Source organism: Bombus affinis, chromosome 16 (assembly GCF_024516045.1).
Source record: "Bombus affinis isolate iyBomAffi1 chromosome 16, iyBomAffi1.2, whole genome shotgun sequence".
Taxonomy (NCBI): domain Eukaryota; kingdom Metazoa; phylum Arthropoda; class Insecta; order Hymenoptera; family Apidae; genus Bombus; species Bombus affinis.
Genome location: NC_066359.1, coordinates 1,032,926 through 1,054,973, shown reverse-complemented (window position 1 = coordinate 1,054,973; position 22,048 = coordinate 1,032,926). Strand labels below are relative to the sequence as shown.

The 22,048-nt window shown below is 39.2% G+C and overlaps 2 protein-coding genes and 1 long non-coding RNA gene across 4 annotated transcripts in view; all 3 read left to right on the top strand.

Annotated features, from left to right (window-relative positions):
* The first annotated feature begins 3,545 nt into the window (after window positions 1-3,545).
* Window positions 3,546-7,603, top strand: LOC126925675 (uncharacterized). The gene is made up of 2 exons (XR_007714063.1): window positions 3,546-4,474; window positions 6,928-7,603. It is a non-coding gene; the product is annotated as an uncharacterized LOC126925675 (long non-coding RNA).
* Window positions 7,604-16,196: 8,593 nt separating this feature from the next.
* Window positions 16,197-16,676, top strand: LOC126925922 (uncharacterized). Its single transcript, XM_050741933.1, has one exon. The coding sequence runs from the start codon at window positions 16,197-16,199 to the stop codon at window positions 16,674-16,676; it is 480 nt and encodes a 159-aa protein (XP_050597890.1).
* Window positions 16,677-19,918: 3,242 nt separating this feature from the next.
* The window catches only part of LOC126925655 (uncharacterized), a 142,526-nt gene continuing 140,396 nt past the window's right edge, over window positions 19,919-22,048 (top strand). For both annotated transcript variants that reach the window (XM_050741440.1, XM_050741439.1), the window contains exon 1: window positions 19,919-20,035. The gene's annotated coding sequence lies outside the window, so the exon portion shown is untranslated. The remainder of the gene's footprint in view (window positions 20,036-22,048) is intronic.

Genomic DNA, 22,048 nt, shown 5'->3' with positions numbered 1-22,048 from the left:
AACTCATATAACTGATTCGCTCGCGATCGCGTCCGTTTATTTATACTGGTCGAGGGAAAGTCGGAAAATTCGAATTTGTTTTTGTTCAACGGTTGCATATAGCGGCGACATTGTTTTGCACGGAGTTTATTTATTCTTACATTACGTATATCCTAACGATCTTGATACTCCGAGGCAAAGCAACAACATGATTTTAATTTTCCTCTGACTAATGTGCCGCTACAAATGAAACAACGATAAGATTTTAGTATTTTAAATATGAATTCTGTCAAGAGTTGCAATACAGTTTTAGAATATCATAGATTTGACTTTTTCAGTGTACAATTTTGTATGCACAGTAAAGTTAGTAAAGTTGAATTCTAGTGCATTAAATGAAGATTCTATGAGAAATGATAGTATAATTTTCGTCTATCACAAAAATAATGTTGTATGAATCTGCATTGGACTGTACATAAAAATTGATTCAGCGATTTCGCATGAAGAGATTGAGTAAATTTTTTATGTATTTAAGAATGTAAAACATATATAAAATATATTCAAAGCGTACGTAATGTAGATCAAGTTTCGCATATTTCTGCATATTTTTGTATGCGTCTAGATATTTTTGCATATTTTTTTATATTTAAATATAAATTAATATTTCAAAACATAAGTAAAGCTAATAATAAGTGGGTTATCCCGTGCCCATATGTTTCATAACAAAATTACTCTGATTCTTAGATACTTGTTGACACGTTTTCAAACTCTTCTGCTAGTCATATCTTTTTGGCTTTTATACATCTTTTTACACTTGTATTAGTTACCATATATACTGCTGCGAATAATTATGAACTCAACCCTATTTTCAGATTTTTCATGATACTAAAACAAAAATTGAAAGAATCGCTTGTATAATTTCATAATATAATATAAAATAAAAGTGAAGATAGAACAAACAAAAATTTTCTTCTTTCGAACTCTGGAAAAAATTAAATTTTCTGTTAAAATTGTGTTTTTGGCTGTGAAAGAATATAAATTCAATGTTAATTTTGTTATCCTTTCATTTATATTTAATGGATTTTCCCTTATTTTTTATTACTTCTATCGATCTATGATGTACACTATTCACTAATTTATTTAAAAAACAGGAGAGATATTATCCAGAGACGTTATTGCTTTTTTTATAATTTAATATATATTAATTTATAAGTTAATATATGTATTAAAGAGTATGTATATGTACTCAAATGAAGAGATTCGTGAGATTTATCAGCAAAATACATTCCGATCATGGTATTAAGTACAAGAAATATTCGTAACATTCATGCTGTTTCTACAAGCTAACAGTCATCTGGAAAATTGGAACCACTAGCTGTCCTTACATACAATAAAGTGTGGTATAGATTATTCGGATCAAATATTTTCTTATGCCACTACAATTAGAAAAGAACTCAAACGGTACCGGAAATTTGGCATTCAGCTTCTTTTGGAAATTACAGTCGTAGACGCTTTAATAGTTTACAAGATTACAACAAAGAAGGATACAAATATCAGAGAATTTAGGGAATTATTAGAGCTGACTGATAATGTAATGAAATCTTCTGTTTAACGTAGATATCGTAATATTGTCATCCGAAAAAGTGCTTCTGGACTGTTGAAATTATCTGATAGAGGAACGCGTGGATAAATTTATAATAGAAATATATATTGAAGTAAGTATAGGTATGGTATATACTGATCCAGATCCTCACTCTAGCAGTGTTGCTGTATAATAGAATGTATAGAGAGCAGGTTGATACATTGACAGCAAAAGACATTACCAAAAAATTAACCTTGGCGTGTAACTCCAGCTGAAAGTTACAAGAAACAGCAATAAAAGTCTACTTATAGCTCTTTTGTTTTTAGACCTTGTGACCCAAAAACAACATTCATATTCAAGGACACAATAATATGGACCACTCCTTTTCGTTAACCGTTTTGCTTCACTAAGTTCTATTTTCATCGTAACAGCGGTGTCCAGATCACGAGTATACAAAAGAAAAAGATGTAGAGTTTTTCTAGAAGTAAATACTTCAACATGGACAAAGCATTATATTATAAATAATTTTTTTAATAAACCATGTTTCTATATTACTTTTATAACAGTTTAATAGTCTTATTATTGTTGAGAATTGTGGATCTTAGTCGCCGAAAGAACACTCACATTACACGTAAAAATGATATTAAAATAGTTTCATGTTGAAAATAACAACGTGAGTTCTCGCTCGCCATCTATATGTTGACGGCTAGTTACAAAAGGAGTAACTAGAAGTTATTACTAGACACGGTCGATAGACCTGATCGATAGTTTTAAGACTTTTCTTGTTTACTTTTTCATTCGTTCGTGTTCCTTCCAAGTGTGTGCAATAAAGGTTTTTCTGCTCCGAGAAGTGTGGATTTATTATCCAGATAATGTAATAATAACTAACGCGATGCTATCACTAAAATATAAAATAACAACAGGATATGGGCCCAGGTTCGATAATTAGTTATTATTTTTATTGAAAATATTATAAATAATAAGAATATTAGGGAGCGCAGAAGATAATCTAAAAAACAAAAAAAGGCACGTGGTCGATGAGTCAGTGTTGAATATCGTAAGGGCGCTTTATCAAATATAAAATAATTGCTTGCGTTATAATACAGTTATTAGAAATACATAAAAATGTCGAGCGGAGTGAGTTCAAGTATTGAAAAACTAAACAGAGAAAATTACGACACGTGGAAAATGCAAATGAAGGCAATACTCGTTAAAGATGACTTATGGGAATATGCGGATGGTACAATAAACCCCAAGCAGCGGATGAAGCCTCTCTATGGAATAAAATGGATGGTAAAGTTCAAACCGATATCATTCTTGTCATGAGCTCGAGTGAGCTATGTTATGTGAAGCATTGCAAAACTTTACATGAAATATGGAATAAATTAAAGGAGGTTTACGAATCCAAACACCCGCAAGAAAGGCTACGCTCCTGAAGCAATTATTATTCACGAAAATGTCCGGTAATGAAAATATGTCCGATCATTTAAACAATTTTTTCACCCACGTGGATAAACTAAAGGAAATGGATATTGGAATCGCTGATGATCTGCTGTCAATCCTATTATTATACAGCGTCCCGAATACGTATGAAAACTTTAGATATGCGATCGAATCGCGGGACTAATTGCCTACCCCGGATGCACTTAAGAAAAAATTATTAGAAGAAGCTAATTCTCGTCGCAATTCGAGCGCTGCGAGCGATCACCAAAAAGCTCTACAAGTGAAAGATTCAAAGAAATACAAAAGGTATGACAAAAATAGAAATTCCTTAAATAAGAATGGACTTACTAAAGCTAATAAGGCAAAACACATTGAATGTTTTTATTGTCACAAACGTGGACATAAGGCAAATCAATGTTTGAAGAAGAAAAACAATGACAATAAAGCTCAATTAGCACACTGAACTACCCTGAAATACCCAACACTGAACAATGGCTACATACTTCCAATATTCAGGATGAAGATAATCAGAAATTTCAAAGGGTAAGATTAGCGAATGACAAATTAGCATAAATCAAACGTAAAGGTACTGCAATACTATTTGGTTACAAAAAAAAAAAAAAAAAAAAAACTTGAGAAATTCCGATTGGAAAACACATTGTACGTACCAGAATTAAAGGCAAATTTGATCTCGGTATCAAAAGTTACAGCGAAAGGAAAAAGAATCGTGTTCACAAATAAGATGGCCACAATACTTGAAGAGAAGGATGAGATCATTACCACTGCAAGTCGCAAAAGGGATTTGTATATTATAGATACAAAATCTGAACATGTTGGTATGGTGTGTGAAAACAAAAATACACTTATGGACTGGCACTATCGATATAGACACCTAGAGGAATTTGATCTTTGAAAATTAATAAATAAAAATATGGTAAACGGTCTATCTGACATAAGACGGAGTAAAATGAATACTTGCGAAATACGTCTGAAAGGCAAACAGGCAGCAATCCCAATACCAAAGAGGTCCGAATCAAGAAAATTGGAAATATTGGAACTGATACATTCTGACGTATGCGGCCCTATAAAACAAGCATCTGTAAGCGGAGCCAGGTATTTTGCCACCTTTATAGATGACACGTCAAGGTTAGTACATGTGTATATCCTTAAGACAAAGGATGAGGTTAAGAGCGCATTCTTGAAATTTAAAACCTTAGTTGAAAGATAAACAGGAAAAAAGATAAAAGTCCTCAGGACTGACAATGGTTTAGAATATCTAGGAAAGGAGTTCACAAATGAACTGGAAAATTGTGATATTCGCAGGGAATTTACAACTCCCCATACACCTCAGCAAAATGGAGTGGCTGAGCGAATGAACAGGACACTCGTGGAGATGGCACGATGTATGTTGATCCAGTCAAAGTTACCTATTCATTTTTGGGCGGAAGCTGTTAATACAGCATCATATATGTAGTATCGGGGCCAATAGGCCTAAGGTATCGGCCGAACCGTAAACAAAGTTGCAAGAGCCGGGGCATAGTCAGGTACATCAATGTACCGTTGGGTCTTTTTAAGTGGACAGTTTTCGTGGAAAGGATCTGCGTGACCCTGACCGCGGGCGTTTCGGGATACCTGTTCCGAAGGACGGAAAAAGGCAAAGAGACGTTAGAGAGAGTGTGAGTTGAGATGCCGGAGAGGACGGATGCAAAAGGTGTGCAGAGTGTGAGTTGAGAAGCGAGAGCGAGCGCGTGTAGAAGCCGAAGAGTATGAATTGGGAAGTCGAAAGCCGCCCATGAGAATAAGACATACAATAGTATTGTAATCATTTCGTTGCTTCGAATATCATTTATTAAATTAAAACATCATTACTTGTCCTTTCCTCTAAGACCCATTCAGATACTACATAAATTTTGGGGGCTCGGTCCGGGATCTAGAGCGCTAAGTGACGAGTGAAAATGATATTTCGGAACAATGAGTGACTACAATGCAGGAGAAGCAGGTTTGACTGACGAGCAGGTGGCTCAGATGCAAATACCTGAGTTAGAAGACGAGCTGAGAAGACGACGGCTGAGATTAGCGGGTAGAAAGCGCGAGCTGGTAGCGCGATTGCTGGCTGCGGTACGTTTAGAGCGGGAGCACGGTGCACGAGAAGAAGACGACGACGACGACGGTGATTTAGAAGACGACGACGACGATGAGATGGGCGTGATTGGGGACCGTTTAGACGGCAACGGTCCAGGGAATCACGATCTCAATAGTCAAGATGGCGGAGTTCGGGTGACTCCAGTGGGAAGACGACGAAGGCAAGACGGGCGTAAGTGCACGGTGTTAACGTTTAAAGACGTGGAAGACTCGTTAAAAAAATTCAGCGGAGATGACCTGCCGAATGTAACTCAGTGGATAGGAGATTTCGAGGAAATGGCGGAAGTGTGTGGCTGGTCGGACATCCACATGGTGGTTTTCGCGAGGAAGCTTCTCACAGGCTTTGCTCAAGCTTTTGTACGCCAGGAACGATGCACGAAGTCCTGGGCGCAGTTTAAAAAGGCGCTGGTAGATGAATTCGAAGACGTAGTGAGTGACCGGCAGGTACATCAGGAGTTAGCGCGTAGAACGAAAAGAGCAGACGAGAGTCTGCTTCAATATATGTATAGTATGCGTGAGATTGCGGGACAAGGAAGAGTCGATACACAGTCGGTAATCGACTATATTATCCAAGGTATTCCTGATGGAGTCACAAATAAAGCTATACTATACGGGGCCAGGAATATGCAGCGGTTGAAGGAACGCTTCAAGCAGTATGAAGCGATGAAAAGTGACATGAAGGCGAAAACAAAATTTGGGGAACGCAAGGACGATAAAGCAGAACGACCAGCAATGCGGAATCAGTCGAGACAAACGAGCAGTGATCCCAAAAGGTGCTTCAATTGCGGCGGTGACGATCATATAAGTGTTCAGTGTCCGGAGAAAGAGAAAGGTGTGAGGTGCTTTAGCTGCAACGAATTTGGGCATGTTGCGGCAAAGTGTACTGCACGACCAAAGGAGACTTACGTCATCTCGAGACCCGAGAAGGAGTGCGTGAAAGAAGTGTCGATAGATGACTGTAAGTCTATATCGTCAGAGGATACAGGCAGTGAGCTTACGCTTATACGATCAGACGAGTATGCGAGGTTAGGATCATCATCCCTAGGAAATTGTAAATTTGGGTTTGATGGTTTGGGTTCCGCTGACAATGAGACCTCGGGTGAATTTATGAAGGTAATGACGGTCGACGGGCAGGCTGACGGTCACGAAGACGCGTCGAATATATTGAGGGTCAACGTGATAGAACAGACCGACGAGATAGATTTAGCGCGCGTAGAGGAACCTCACCACCGTGAAGCGATTCGCGATATCGCTAGGGGGTATAAACAGGAGAAAAAGCAGGACGTCGGGATAACCGCGAACATCGTTTTGAAAAGCGACAAACCCATAGTACGAAGACCGCGAAGACTGGCGCCGTCTTAGAAAAGAGAAATAGACGACGTGGTGAAGTTGCGAAAAAACGAAGGCAACTTTAAGTGTCAGGTATGTCATAGGCCGGGCAAAAATATGGAGTATGCGGATACCCCGAGTAGAAATCCACTGCCGGGTGCTATGTATGAGGTTGAGTGTGAGGACGGGCTGATTGCACGGTTAAGAAGCGCACAGAACAAGGACATTTAAGTTCGTAAGATTTTAGATGCCGCATCGTGCAGTCAGGCCGATGGGTATGTAATCAAAAGATTAATCGACGAAGAGTGGGGTATGAATTTCGAAAAACAGCGTTGTGAGTTATGTGAGGACGCAAAAAGGAAGATCGCTGCGACGCAAGAAGAAAACAGAAAGAATTTCAACAAAAGACGGAAGAGTGCGAAGCAGTACTTAAGGGGAGATTTAGTGGCCATTAGAAATAGATGCCCAACAGTTCATGGTAGAACACCATATGAAATTTGGCACAAAAGGAAACCAAATGTGAATCATCTAAAAATTTTTGGCACTGAAGCTTATGCACTAAATAAGCGGCCCGAAAATGGTAAATTCCAAGCAAGACCAAAAAAATGCATTTTTGTTGGATACGACGTCGAAGCAAAAGCATTGGATTATGGAATCCAAATAAAAGAAAAATTATAATAAGTAGAGATGTTTCCTTCTTAAAAAATATTGAATACCACGATGATGAAATTGAAAATGAGCATGAACAATTCAAATATGAACTGATAAACCAAAAACTTGATGAAGAAACCGCAGAAAAGATTCATGAGGAAGAACACGATGATGATGATGAAAACATGGATCAATATGAAAATGGTGGTCAAGGTAGATCTGTTAAGAGGGGGTGAGGAAGGCCAAGCATAATACGAACAGGAAATGTAGGCAGACCAAAAAAAATTTACAAAACAGTCCCAATAGATCAAGAAACGGTGCAATTAGTTAATGATAATTTGACCGAGTCAGTAGATGAATTGTTATCTAGACCTCATGCCGAAAAATGGGTGGAAGCCATGAAAATAGAATATGACGGTTTGATTAAGAATGACGTTTGGCAATTGGTAAAATGCCCAGCGAATAGATCTCCAATTGGATCTCCGATTTGGTCTTAAAGACCAAATACAAGGAAAATGGAGAAGTTGAGCGCAGAAAGGTTAGATTAGTAGCGAGAGGTTTTGCTCGAAAACCAGGTATAGGATACTACGAAACCTTCGCTCCCGTGGCTCGATTGACTTCCATTAGAGTCATAATGGCCTTAGCTGCCAAATTGAAATTGGACTTATATCAATTGGATATAACCATGGCGTACACAAAAGAAGATATTTATATGCAACAAGCCAAGTATTTCGAGGTATCGGGCAAGGAAGATCATGTATATCACTTGAAGAAATCATTATATGGATTGAAGCAATCCGGTAAACAATGTGTTACGGTTTGCCAATCATCGCTCTAATCAAGTGTTCAAGTAAACTTTAATTTGTGGCGGTATTGACCACGGAACTTTCCAACGGCTTCGCGATACAAAGAGCTATGCCGTCAAAACGCAATTTATCATCGATATCTCTATGTTTCTTTCGCCGAATTCTCAGAAGAACGCACACGCGGCGACTGCCGCGGTACATCTAATAAACACACGTGTAGTAGGGATATAGAGGGGCAACAAAGGAAAGACTCCGTGGTTTCGAACAAAAGTATCAGTTAGTCTATCTCAAGATGCGAAGTACGACAGGTCTCGTTATAAGCAAACCACTAACCAAACCTTAATTGTTATATTTTCGTTCTTAATTGTTGATCGTTGACTGAAATTGTTGCTTCTTTATTTATTATTAAACTTTCGTTAACAAATCCAGTGTAGTTTTCCGTATGCACACATTCCAACCACCTCTATTCTCGTAATAGAAATAGGGGATCAATCAGTTCGTGGCGTCAATTGTTTAATCGTAACGAGAATTTACGACTCTCGTTGACGCGTTATCTCGCGATCGCGTCTCGCCGCAAACTGTTGAAACACAATGGTTTGATAAATTAAATGGCTTCTTGAAAGAACTCAATCTTAGACAAATGGAAGAAGATCCTTGTGTTTACTCAATAAGAGATGGAGAAAAAATCCTCATACTGGCAGTTTATGTGGATGACTTGATAGTAGCAACTAACAACCATAAGTTGTTTGATTATTTAAAAGAGAACTTAGTAAAAAAGTTCGAAATGAGAGATCTTGGAAAGTTGAATTTTTGTTTGGGTCTGCAATTCTATCAAAATGACGAAACCAAAGAGATAAAGATAAGTCAAGAGAAATACATTAAAGATATGGTGAAGAAATTCGGTCTTGAAGATGCTAAGATAGCACTTACTCCGTTAGAAGCAAAAATAAACCTAAGTAAAATAAAGATGACGACTCACCTGAATTTGACTCGGACATCTATCAATCATTGATAGGATCATTAATGTATGCCGCCATAGCTACCAGACCAGACATAGTGTATGCTGTGAGCGCGCTAAGTTGTTTTAATGACAACCCGAAGAAAAGTCATTAGTTATCTGCCAAAAGGGTTTTACGTTATCTTAAGGGAACGTCTAACATTGGTCTGTGTTTCAAAGATACTGGTGATGATCTAACCTTTAAGGATATGCCGACTCCGACTGGGGAGGTGATATTGACGATAGGAAATCTAGAACTGGCTTCATATTCAAATTATCGAATGGTGCCATATCATGGGAATCTAGGAAACAAAAAAGTGTGGCGATTTCCAACATCGAGGCCGAATACATGGCGCTAACAGAAGCCACTAGAGAAGCCGTATACTTACGACGATTCCTAAACAAGTTCGATATAGTAGCTGAAGATAAAGCAACCAAAATATACTGCGACAACCAGAGTGCAGCTAAGCTAGTGCAAAATCCAGTGTTCCACAGTCATACGAAACACATAGACGTCCGACATCACTATATTCGTGAGATTTTCCAACAGGGGATCTTTGGAATTTGCTACATGCCCTCAAATGAGATGCCAGCAGACTTGTTAACGAAAACTTTGGGAAGGCCAAGTCATAATGCTCACCTAGAGACTATTGGTTTGACGAGCACTCCAATTCCGTTGAGAGGGGGTGTTGAAAATAACAACGTGAGTTCTCGCTCGCCATCTAAATGCTGACGGTTAGTTACAAAAGGAGTAACTAGAAGTTATTACTAGACACGGTCGATAGACCTGATCGATAGTTTTAAGACTTCTCTTGTTTTTTTTTTTTTTTTTTTTTTTTTTTCATTCGTTCGTGTTCCTTCCAAGTGTGTGCAATAAAGGTTTTTCTGCTCCGAGAAGTGTGGATTTAATATCCAGATAATGTAATAATAACTAACGCGATCCTACCTCTAAAATATAAAATAACAACATTTCATATTTATTTAATAAGTGATTTACAAAATATTCGTAAATACACATTGCACATGTTTCACCACTCTTTCTGTCTCACCATCTTTTTCACCATTCTTCTGTTCTACAAGACACTGCACATGCACATACTCCCACACAATCATACTCATATATGTGTGTCACTACTACTGCGAGCAAGTTATACGCGCGAAGGAGCGAGCGGAGCGGGATAGGGAGAAGAGACAGGATTCTGTCAGGCTGCCGTACCCAAGGGACCCTGCACGCTGCAGGGTTGCGGAACCACCACCACTGCCGCCCTAGGTGCGTTTAAGAAGCCGTCACGCCGAGGAGGGTCTGGGCCCTCCCCCGACTTGCACGACTGTACGGGGAAGAGGCGTTAGAGGGTTTGTGATCCCTCCCCGCCCCAGCGGCCCAAGTCAAGACAAGGACGCCTCCCTTAACAATAAATAAGGAGAAGACAAGGAAGTGCTCCGACAGGATTTCGCAAGAGAACCCGGGCCACTTCTGCGAAGCGTCAGGAAGACCACCGTGGGGTTTTAGTTGGTTTGAGTCCGACACTACCCTGTCGCCACCCAGAAGGGGGCAGGGTGTCCGAGAGGATTTCCCCACGGGAGAAAAAAAAAAAGAAAAATATTATAGATATTAGTGCAAAGTCCAAACATGACTGCTTATCCCAAAAAGCCAATATGAAAATATTAAACAAAAATATTAAATTTTCGAACAATAACAAGTAATCTTTAATAATATTAATATTAAAACAACGAAACACGCTTCGACCTTCTCTGAAAAATTATTATTAAAATCTTTACTTTCGTGAAATAGAATTAATAATAAAAATATAAGAAGTAAAAACACAAAAATGAAAATGAATAAATAAACTGTGACAAATAAATTAATAAAACTATTTTAACATATTGAAAGAGGTAAGTTAAATGCATAACAATTAATGTTTTAAGGACGGTCAAATTAAGAAAACTCATTGAAAATTTAGTTTCTATTAAAGGCTTTTAATTCGCACATTTAGAAATTATATCTGCGTGCATCTCTAACTGACAATTATTTATAATTTTCCCATAATCATTTAATAGCCCACCTAAAAAGAATTGATAATAATTTAAACAAAATACTATGGTAATCTCGACCATAAATGCATGTATTTGAAAATGCTAAATAATGTATATCTAATTAAATACTAATGTATTTTAATTTGCATAAGATGTGTTTCCGATTTTCAAATTGCAAAAATTCAGATTTTTAATCATTTATTATGGTTTCCATTATCAAATACATATGAGTGAACGAGGTAATCACTTCTTCTGCAACAGAATGAGATACGTAAGTAGATAAGTAAATTTTAATGGAATCATCAACAACACAGTTGAATAAGTAATCGAAGATTTGAAGTTATCGTACGAAATCGTACGTAATCTGCATGTAAACCATAGAAAATCATTAAATCTAGTTTCTAGCTATTAGTTCGTCTATATAGTAGTCGATGAAAATGAATATTTTATCTAAATTTGTTGTATCTAACCCGTTATTTCTTACGTGTACCTTTCGTTGCTTGAACGAAATCGAAAGAAAGAAAAATAATTTTATTAGATTCTGAAGGATTAGGAAAACCTATTTTCCCATTGCTTTCCATCGTTTTTGATGATATAGTAACGAGACAATGTTCGTTTTTTTATATTATTATAAGGTGTAGTGGCCATATTTGACGAAAGATAAAAATAAAAAACTCCTTAATAAATTGTAATCGAGCCTATGGTTAGCTATATAACGTAAAGATCATAATAATGATACACGAACTGTATTTATGTTTTTATTTTTTATTTGTCTTATTTGATCTATAACCATTTCAACATTTTTGGTGCAAGTGAATTCAATTGATTATCAATGCTCATATCGAGTTGAGTGCATTTGTTCTCGTCGCCCTATTCGACTGTGTTAACGGGGCGAGGCATAGACAAGGTGCCGTGCACATAATCCAGTACGCCAGCTTTGCTGAGATAAGTTAACTTATCTTGAACTATATTACACCACGAATCTTCACTTTCTAGCAGTATGCAGTGGGTAAGTGAGTGTTACATAAAACAAAATAGGGGTAAGATAAAACAACGATTTATCAACTATCCTAGGAGAGGATAATAACAAAAGTGAAAACGAAACACGTGGTTTTGGTAAGATGGTGAGACACCTTAACAATAAAAAGAGAACCGAAGCTGGAAACGAAGAAGATGGTATGGAAAATTAGTGACTTTCAAATATCTGCAAGAAATATGATGATACTGATACGAGATGAGAAACGAAGACGCGGTGACGTCCGAAGGGAAAACAAAAAAGCCAAAAAAGCTACAAATTAATGAGTTACAGGGTAAGACGTGAATGTGTGAAACATAGTATATAAACAGTGCTCGTATAATATGATACTTACAATATGACAGAAAAATATCGGGTTGGCAACTAAGTGATCGTGGATTTTGTCATTACGTGAAAATCCAATAGAATTAAATAGTAAGTAGATTTTTTTTCAATCATATCTTGCCAAAAGATACGAACACTCTTAAACGTGTTATCTCAATTGCCATGCTACTGCAAGAAATAGCTAACAAACCAACAACATATAACATTGGAAATTACAATTGAAGGTTAAGTTACAAGCAGAAACTTCTGTGTATACAAGTCTTAGACAACTCCTACGTTAATATAATATATAATATATTTATGTCTTTGTTAAAGAAGTAAAAATTATAAATGTCCTTGTTGTTTCTTCTATTCTTCCCAATTATTTTTTTAGTATTACAAGCGAATGTTAACGTTATGGTCCGATACCTGTTCCTCCATACTTTTGTTTATACATTTAAGTACGTTTGCGTGCTTCGTATAAATCGTTGTATAGCATATAATCATAATTTCGTGAACATTATACACAGAACTGTGAGCTATAGTTCATGAGCTGCACAATAGATCTAGCGCATCATTAAAACGAAATTATGCCTATGTTCTGTTTTAAAGTGGTATATAAGATAGTTTAAATAAGTTTGAAGCAAAAATTAATGCATATAGTAGAATTAGATAGAAAAATAAAAATACTATAGAAGAAAAAGAATTAGATTTCGAGCGTTTTATTAATATACCAATCCTTTGATATTGTTATATATTGTTATCGACACTGCAGTTGTTTATTTATTTGCTTCGTGTCTTCTTTGACATGTGGCGTTCGTTGCGATATTTATAAATTGGAATGCCTTATGAAAATAACTTCCTGATACGTGAAGGCAATGACAGATAATCTTCGTCATGAAGATAGAGGATATGGTTATACTGCAAAAATTCTGAATCGATTCAAGAATGCAATTGCTGATTATGTTACAAAGAGACGTAATCATAGAGAAAAAAGGCTACATCGGCCGCAAAAATTATTTCGAAATATTTTCGTGTTTCAGGTGTCTGGAGCTGGGGCACGTGCAGCAGGGTTGCACATCGACGACTGATAGATTCGACTAGGGATTGTTCGGCGCAGGCTCCCCGATGCCCGATTTGTGCGGATCTCGTGTTGTCTGCGTCGAATCGCATGGAGTTGCCGGCGTACGTGCCGAAAGCACCGAAGAGGCCGAAGAGCGGAGTCAGGGATGAGAAAGAGCATCTACATCGACAGTCCTCACGGAGACGGATGCCGTCAGCCGGCCCGTCCGCAAGGGGGGAGGCTGGAGGAGGCAATGGAGGCTTAACCCTCACCGATATAAGACTCCTCCAGGCTAACCTCAACCGCTCCCGCCGGGCTGAGGTCTTGATGTTCCAAGGGAAGGGAGGGGGTCCGATGGGTTGCCATCCTCCAATGCGCGTGCGAGTGAAGGGAGAGAAAGAGGAAGTTGCAAGGGGATAACGAATGCGCAGGGGAGGAAGGAAGCGATCTTAATTAAGGTGGACGAAGGTCGTGACTGGATTGAGGTATATAAAAGGATAATGGCTGCCAGGAACACGATCGAGGGAGCGACAGGAATGAGGAAAACTAGGGTTGGACACATACTCATTGAGCTCGAGAAGAAGATAGTGGTGAGTGATGTGGTGGAGAAGTTCAAGGTTGCCTTGAGCGACGCTACGGAAGTAACTGCAGTAGTAAGTAGGGCTACGGTACAAGTAAAGAATATCGGCCCCCTTACCACTAAGGAGGAGTTGGTAGAGGATATGAGAAGAAAGTAAGGGATAAAGAGGGGTGAAAGTGTCCAGCTCAAGGCGTTAAGGATGGCGCCCTGGTGGACGCAGTTGGCGGTGGTGGTGTTATGCGCTAGCATGGTCACATGGGAGGAAGCGGCGAGAAGGTTTAAGACTGGCTTGGCAATCGCTCCGGTTAGGCTACCGCCGAATGTACAGCGATGCTTTAAGTGTCACATGATTTATTACATGAATTCGCGAGAAATTATAATAGACCAGCGCGTGAAAATTTTAAATATTCGACAAAGTATGTGGACGCAGAAAAATTCCTAAAGAAGTTTGACAAATATTTGGGTATTATGGTGGCACACGGCTTTCAATCCCAGAAATGTCTGGAACGCACGTGTGTCGTTAAATTGAAAAGGACCTTCCTGCCGGGTGACAGGAGAAATATTAATTATTGGTGGAACGAAGAATTGTTCGGGTTGAGAAGGACAACACTGAGTTTAAGAAGGAGAGTGCAGCGGACTGTGGCAGCTACTAGGGACAACGCTGGCCAGTTAGTAACTGAATTCAAGGAAGCAAGGAGGGGGCTAAGAAGGGCGATCGAACGCAGCAAGGAGGAAAAGTGGAAGGAGTTTTGTGCAATTCTGGACCAAGGTCCTTAGGGGAGACCATATCGAGTTATAAGAGTTAACATGGCTCGGAATACACCGCCGGATGGTCTCCGTAAGGACACCGAGAATGGCGAGAATTTTGGAGGATCTCTTCGTCATTAGACGAATGGAGCAGGGAGACGAAGTGCATAGGACTTTGATCCCGCAGACGCATGAGGAAGAGGGACAAGATCTGCGCATAACGGATGAGAACCTGCGAAAGGCAATTGAGAAATATGACCCGAGGAAAGCTGTGGGCGTGGAAGGGATTCCTGGAAAGATCGTTAGGATCATCACGGAACAACGACCTGGGCGGCTTCTGGACTTGTTCAATAATGTAAACAAGCCTGAATGAATTTCGGCGGTATAGAGGGTGGCGAGAGTGGTTCTTCTGTGGAAACCGGCAAAGGATCCGCTGTTACCACCATCGTACAGGCCGATAAGTATTTTGCCGGCGCTGAGTAAGGTCTAGGAGCATACGTGGAAGATTTTAATCGAAAGGTGCCTAGGGAGGGACCCCTTCCATAAAGAGCAATACGGTTTCAGGAGGCGCAGGTGCACGTTAGATGCGCTGGATAGAGTGTGCGGGATTGTGGAAATATGTCGGAAGAAGGGGCTGTTGTGCGTTTTGGTCGCTCTGGACGTTAAGAACGCCTTTAACACGCTTAGTTGGAGGAGGATCCTTGAAGAGGTTAGGGAAAGATATTTACCAGGTCAGTTGCAAATTTTATTGAGTGACTACCTCTCGGAGAGGAAAATTTTGGCGTACTGCCGTGATGGTACGGTGAGGAAGAATGCTTATGCGGGAGTGCATCAAGGGTCGGTAATAAGTCCTTTGATATGGAACCTAGTGTATGATGAGCTCCTAAAGGAGTTGGCCCGGTTAAGGATTTGGATGTGATTGCGTTTGCGGATGATCTGACTCTGCTGATCACTATGCGTAAGTCGCAGGACATTGGCGACAGGGTTCGTCTGGTCACGGATTGATATAACGATATGGGGCTTCACCTGGCGCTGGAGAAAACGGAGATTATCCTACTTACCGGAAAGCGAGTTTCGAAGGTTTTGAAGATTGACGTGGGTGGTGGGGAGATCATCACCAAAAGCATGGTAAAATATTTGGGGGTACTTTTGGACAATGCCAGGAGGTATTCCCCCCACCTGGAGCAGGTGTGTGATAAGGCGGAGAGGTTTGTGGAAGCCATTCGGAGCTTGTTTTCGAATGATAACGGAACCACCGACACCGCGAGAAAACTGTATTACGGTCTGGGAATCGGTGGTCTTGTACGCCGCACTGATATAGGCATCAGCTCTCAGTATGAAGAAGAATAAGAGGATCCTGATAAGTGCTCAACGGGCGGCGTCGCACGAGGCATTGTGACTGGTGACGGGCAGCATGCCCATTCATATCAAGGCCAGGCTCCGGTGAAAGGAGTACGAAGCAAAGAAGTGCTTTAGTGAAAATCTGCTAGGCAAGGTTTTTGATTTGATGGAGGAGTTGAAGAACCTGAAGCAAGAGGTCGAGGACAAGTGGATTTTGGAGTGGACATTCCACAATCCTTGCAATTGGACAAGAAGACTGATCAGGAATCCCTTGATCCCCATTAGAAGGAAAAGGAAGATAAAGCATTATGTGATGCAAGTCCTTACCGGACACGGTATCTTCAACCACTACCGACACAGGGTCGGTAAGAAGAGGTATACCAGTTGCTGGGATTGTGAGGACGACCTGGATGATGCCGAGCACGTGTTATTTAAGTGCTCCAGATGGGTGGTGGAGAGGACTGCGCTTGAATCCGAGGTGGGGGTTGAATTCAAACTGGATAACATTTTCGTAAGGATAGCAGCTGAGGATCGACTATGGCGGAGTTTTACCATATTCTATATCAGAGTGATGAAATTACGTCAGCTTAAGGAGAGGAACATGGAGGTGCTGAGTAGCCGAATAAGAAGGGGAAGAACTACGTGAAGTTGGTACAGAGATTTAGGGTACGTTTATGTAGAGTCTAACCCAAACTATTGTCGAATGATTGTGTCGGGTTGGAACCTCGAATACCACTTTAGACCTGGGAAGGAGAAGGGGTTTTTAGTGGGTATGGCGATGTATGTGGGTATGCGTAACGCATTTTCCCCTCCTCGCGGAAAAAAAGGTCCTGATGTTCCAAAGTCTGGCGGAGCGGGGGTTCGACCTGGCGGTGCTTTTTGTGTAGAGGGGAACGCATATCGCTGAGAAAAGGTACATAGCCTCGAAAAAGAAGTAAGTCTTCTTCATGGGTCGGTACAGATACAAACCAGAGGATAGGAGAGGATGGAGAAGGCTGCAATTGGAGGATTCTGCGCCGCAATGATGTTGTCTTTACGAGCCTTACCTTGCAACTAAGCGACAGAACTTTTATTCTGCAAATTTCTACATTAGCATATTACGGTGAACGTTTTTTAAACATGGGAAACATTAATGTGAATTTTTTGCCGATTATGAACCAAATATTTTTACATTGTTTCGGTAACAAATTCTACAGTGCCATTTTACGGAATTGAAGCTGTCCTCTTTTTTCAATTTTATAGCGATTTCTCTTTTGCATATATGATACTATAAATACAGTTCAAATGTAACTTTTTTTGTACCACTTGACTTATTTTAAATTTCGTATTTTTTTACAAAGTAAAGAGAAAAAGAGACATAGTAAGTGCAACTTTAGAACAATGTAGTATACATTGACGGATCAATTTCCCTATTTATATGCTCGGTACTCTATATATATTACTTAAAGATGCATGTATGTTTTAGCAAATGACATATATTCCTTCCTGAGTTCCACCGACAACTTCTTTCATGGACAAGTATTAATTTTTATGAAATATTTCAAAGCAGTAAATGTTGCCGGATTTATCTGACCTCGATCAATACCGTTTGCTAGTTTAATTTTCCACTTTGATGATTTTAAAAATCAGACCTAACCTAACTCAAAATCAAACGTAGAAACGGAAAGAAATTTGATGATACGAAACGAGAGGTGCGCATGCTGAAAACACCGAGGTACGGAAAGATGATGTCATACCCCTTGCAGAAAATTTTAAACATTCCGGTAATCATTATCAGGCCCAACATACTGTTCTCTAAACAAAAGACGAAAACGCTTCACTAAGCGTTCAAGATTCAGTGTATATAGTATGTAGTATCAGCATATTTTTATTAATATATCTAGCATATATTGTTTGTTGTATATACATTCTTATATATAATATCGGAAAAGTTGAAATATGTCAAAGTAAGAGCCCCGACGTTTAACATTTGAAATAAAAAATGGCGGAGATGCTATACGTTGGCCCTGAAATTACAATCTCCTTCCGGAAAGTAGATAGTCGGTAAAGTATCAGGAAGAAATGATGCTACTCCTCAAAACGGGTTTGCAACTTTCCGATGCAAAAAGAAAGGAGAACAGCATGAAATTGCCATCACAAAGGGCACGTAATTTGAAAATATACCGGGAAATAGTCACCGGTGTCAGAAATGTAAAAAAACAGCTTTTTGAACAGTTCTATGAACAGCCCCTTCCTCGCGGGAGGCTGATCAATGAATAAATGTCGACTTGAAACATAAGAAGATAAAGGGCAAACGCTTAACAATCGCGCCATTTGCGATTGGTACAATTTTTGTCGAAACGTGATTATGTTTACCTATTTAAATACACGTATTTAAGTTACCTGCGCGAATCATTGTTCGTCGTACAAGTATATACAATATATTCGTTTGAAAAGTATACACGCAATTATTTCTATAAATATCAAAAACAGGAAAAAAGTTTTAAGAGAAAATTGTATAATATCAATGGGGACATAGTCTGATGTAATTAGTTCTCTTCGTAGATAGCCGAATAGAGGTTGTATAAATACGTTTTTTTCTTTTAACGGAATCATATAATTTTAAATGCAGTAATCGATCCTTCTCGGCATTCCCTAGATAAAAGCATTAACCTGCTTGGGTGAAAAAGTCATTGATAGATAAAGATATTTTAACTTTACTTTGCTAAATTTAACGTATGAAAAATAAGGAAAAACGCGTGGCGGCATTGTTGTCTGTCTTTTATACGTTAAATTTGACAAATTAAAATTAAAATATCTTCTGGTTGTCCCACATAAATAGGTTAATAGCTTTTTATAGGGAACTGATCTACTAACACATCAAAATTTAAATATTATAAAATCATGCATAGAATTTATTATTGAAGGCGATTTTATTGACACACTTGTCATAGAATTCAACAGGTATTATTATTTAAACAACGATAGTAGAGAAACGAGTAGAAGGAAAAATTAGATCGACATAAATAAAACATAGATAAAAAGTTTTCTCGGTCTGATTATTCCAATGGGTTTCGTACAAAAAAATCTGAGAGAGATGAGTATTAATCCACAAAACCTGTACTTCGCACTGATACTATGATAGATGATAGACATTGTCAGATGTGGAGATAATGATTTCAGCAATAACGAATATTCCGTAGATTGTATAAAATTAAACCTGTCATCACATATTTTCGGGAAAAATTTCTGACAGCATGTAAGCTAGGAAAAGAACTTTCACATGATGGAGAGTATTATATCTTGGAGGGAAAGACACTCATTTCGGACAAGTAATCAAGTCAAACTTACAAAGTTTGTATAAATATAGTATAAGTAAAGTATAAATATAAGTAAAAAGCTAAACTTACTAATGTGCATGGTGAGTGAAAGCATCACGGGCTTTTGTAATTTTAATGTACATACCGTGCGCAGGAATATAGACTGAACACTATCTCTTTGACCGTGTCACGACCGGCATACTTCAAATCCGATGGACCGATGATGGAGATAGAGATGTGGCGGCCTTGGCGACAATGTATATCGCCGAAGTGCCTAATGAGTCATCTGTATCCTAACGGTCCTTCCACCGAACGTCCTAGAAGTGTGACAACGGTCACGTACGCCTACAGGGTAGTGGGGATATTAAGGGATGACAAACAAAGAAGAAACAGATGTTACCGAAAGTCAAATTGTAAGAGCTGCAGTCTTGGAAAGTCACGGCTGGAGCTCAGAACAAAATCGCAGTCAGTGTAAATTCAGAAATAAATTCTCTCGTTTTTTTTGTTATCTTAATTTTTTCTTTTCGTTCGAGCCTCCTGCTTTTTATTTTACGTGACATTTTTGGCGATCCTGCCAGGATAATGAAAAGTGTTTGTTCGGAAACCAAAAGACATTCATCATCTACGGAAGATAGAATTATTTGGGACTACGGTCATCCGCAACAACGAAGTAACTATCACGAACCGAGTGAAGTGACAAAGGAAGGTAAACTGGATTCCTTCGTACGTTACCGTGAAAGAAAATCTAGCTTCAGTAGCCAAGACTCATCTTCGCCCGAAAGCAGGAAGATGTCTAAGACAAACGAATCTCAAACTTCTACCTCAACGGATCCAACGTTGCGAACAATATTGGATAGCATTCAAAAACAGCAAGAGAGTATTGCCCGTTTACAAGAGGATATATTACGTTTGTCTATGCAAAGTGACGAAACAAATAGATACTGGGTAACAGAATTCGGAAGTCTTGGGAGAACCGTCGCAGAGCTACGGACTGGGTTCGGATCCCTTGCGACCGATGATTCTGGTTCCATCATTACCGAAAGCAACGAAAGTAAATCGACGGCGATTAATCGCACCGGGAGTACGGTTAGGGCACGCGAACCGACCGGGTTAACGATTCCAGGCATCCCACCTGCGCACATCGATACCGAACAACCCGAGGTTGAAGAAAGAGGCTATTTTCCACCCGCTCTTTCCACTCTGCGAGTTAAGGATGCAATACGTTGTATTCCAATGCTCAACGGAGACGATGATGTAGGTGTGGAAGAATTTATCAAAGAAGTGAGCAGTATGAAAGATCGTTGCATGGAGCAAGATTTATTGCTAAAAGCAATAAAGGTAGAAAAAATAGTAGGAAAAGCAGCTCAAAGTATCCGCAACATCCCCATTGAGTGCTACAGTGATCTATACAACGCACTGAGGAACAATGTGGCAGCTCAAGTGACTTCGGAAGAATATCGGGAACAATTAAAAGAGTTGAGACAGGGACGAGAAGAATCAGTGCAGAGTTTTAATATTCGGTTCAGAAGAATACTCAACCGTTTACTGTACGCAGTAACCAACGAGTACCCACAACCACTTCTACGCAAGCTAATGATCGAAGAAACTACAAAGAAGATTGTCCGTGTGTACCTAAAGGGACTCAGGTGCGACATAGGCCGAACATTATTAATCATTGAACCCGTGAATCTTGAAGAAGCTGAAAAGAAAGCAGCCGACTTAGAACGCTATTCACGAGAAGAACGGCAAGCCAATTGGTCAAGTAGTCGCTTGCCTTCCGCTAGTAATCGCCTCAACAATCAATCAATGCAGGTAAGACGATCTAATACACTATCTAGATCGCCTAACGCACTAGTAGCTCAGAAACCTACCACATTTGACCGAGTAGAGAATAGGCCACCCGCTGAACGCGCGCAAATGAAGTGTTTCAAATGCGGAAAGCTGGGACACATGGCCAACAAATGCCAAAATTTTCTACAACCGAGCCAATACGACCGACCACCCGCAAGAATTCAAGCAGTCCAAGAAAGGGACGAAACACGAGAAGTAACATCGAACCAGAGTATAGACGAACCGCGCGAAACATACGAGTCAACATCACCACAGGAAGATTACTCACAATACCTTTGTCAACCCGAACCACAGAGCGAGTATTTCTGGTCGACACAGGAGCAGGGATAAACCTAGTGAAACGTAACAAAACTGTCAACGCGATACAAATAGGGCCTAGACAAAAATTTTCTATGGGACGAGACAAATACGAAACGAACGAATACGTAACGAAACGAATTTTTGGACAAGACCACATCTTTCACATAGTACCGGATAACTTCCCAATCATCGAAGACGGAATCATTGGGCTACCATGTTTAGAGAAGTATAACTATTCAATATCCAATGACAGAATCCGACTAAATGACAAAACCATTTTATTTCAGAAACCAATACAATTAACTCCTGGAGAAAACAGAGTTCAAACAATCTATCTGGAAGGCAAACCAACTAAAGTATGTTTTATCAACACTGGTGAGCAAAACATTGAAATTTCTAATAATATTCAAAATTCTCATGATGTTTCCAACGTATCAAAACTAAAAAGCCTAGTGAGAACAGATCACATTGAAAAGCCAATCCGCGAATCCATAGAAAAGATTATTCTCCACTACGTTGACATCTTTAATTTAGAAACCGACCTTTTGCCCTGTACTAATTTAACCCA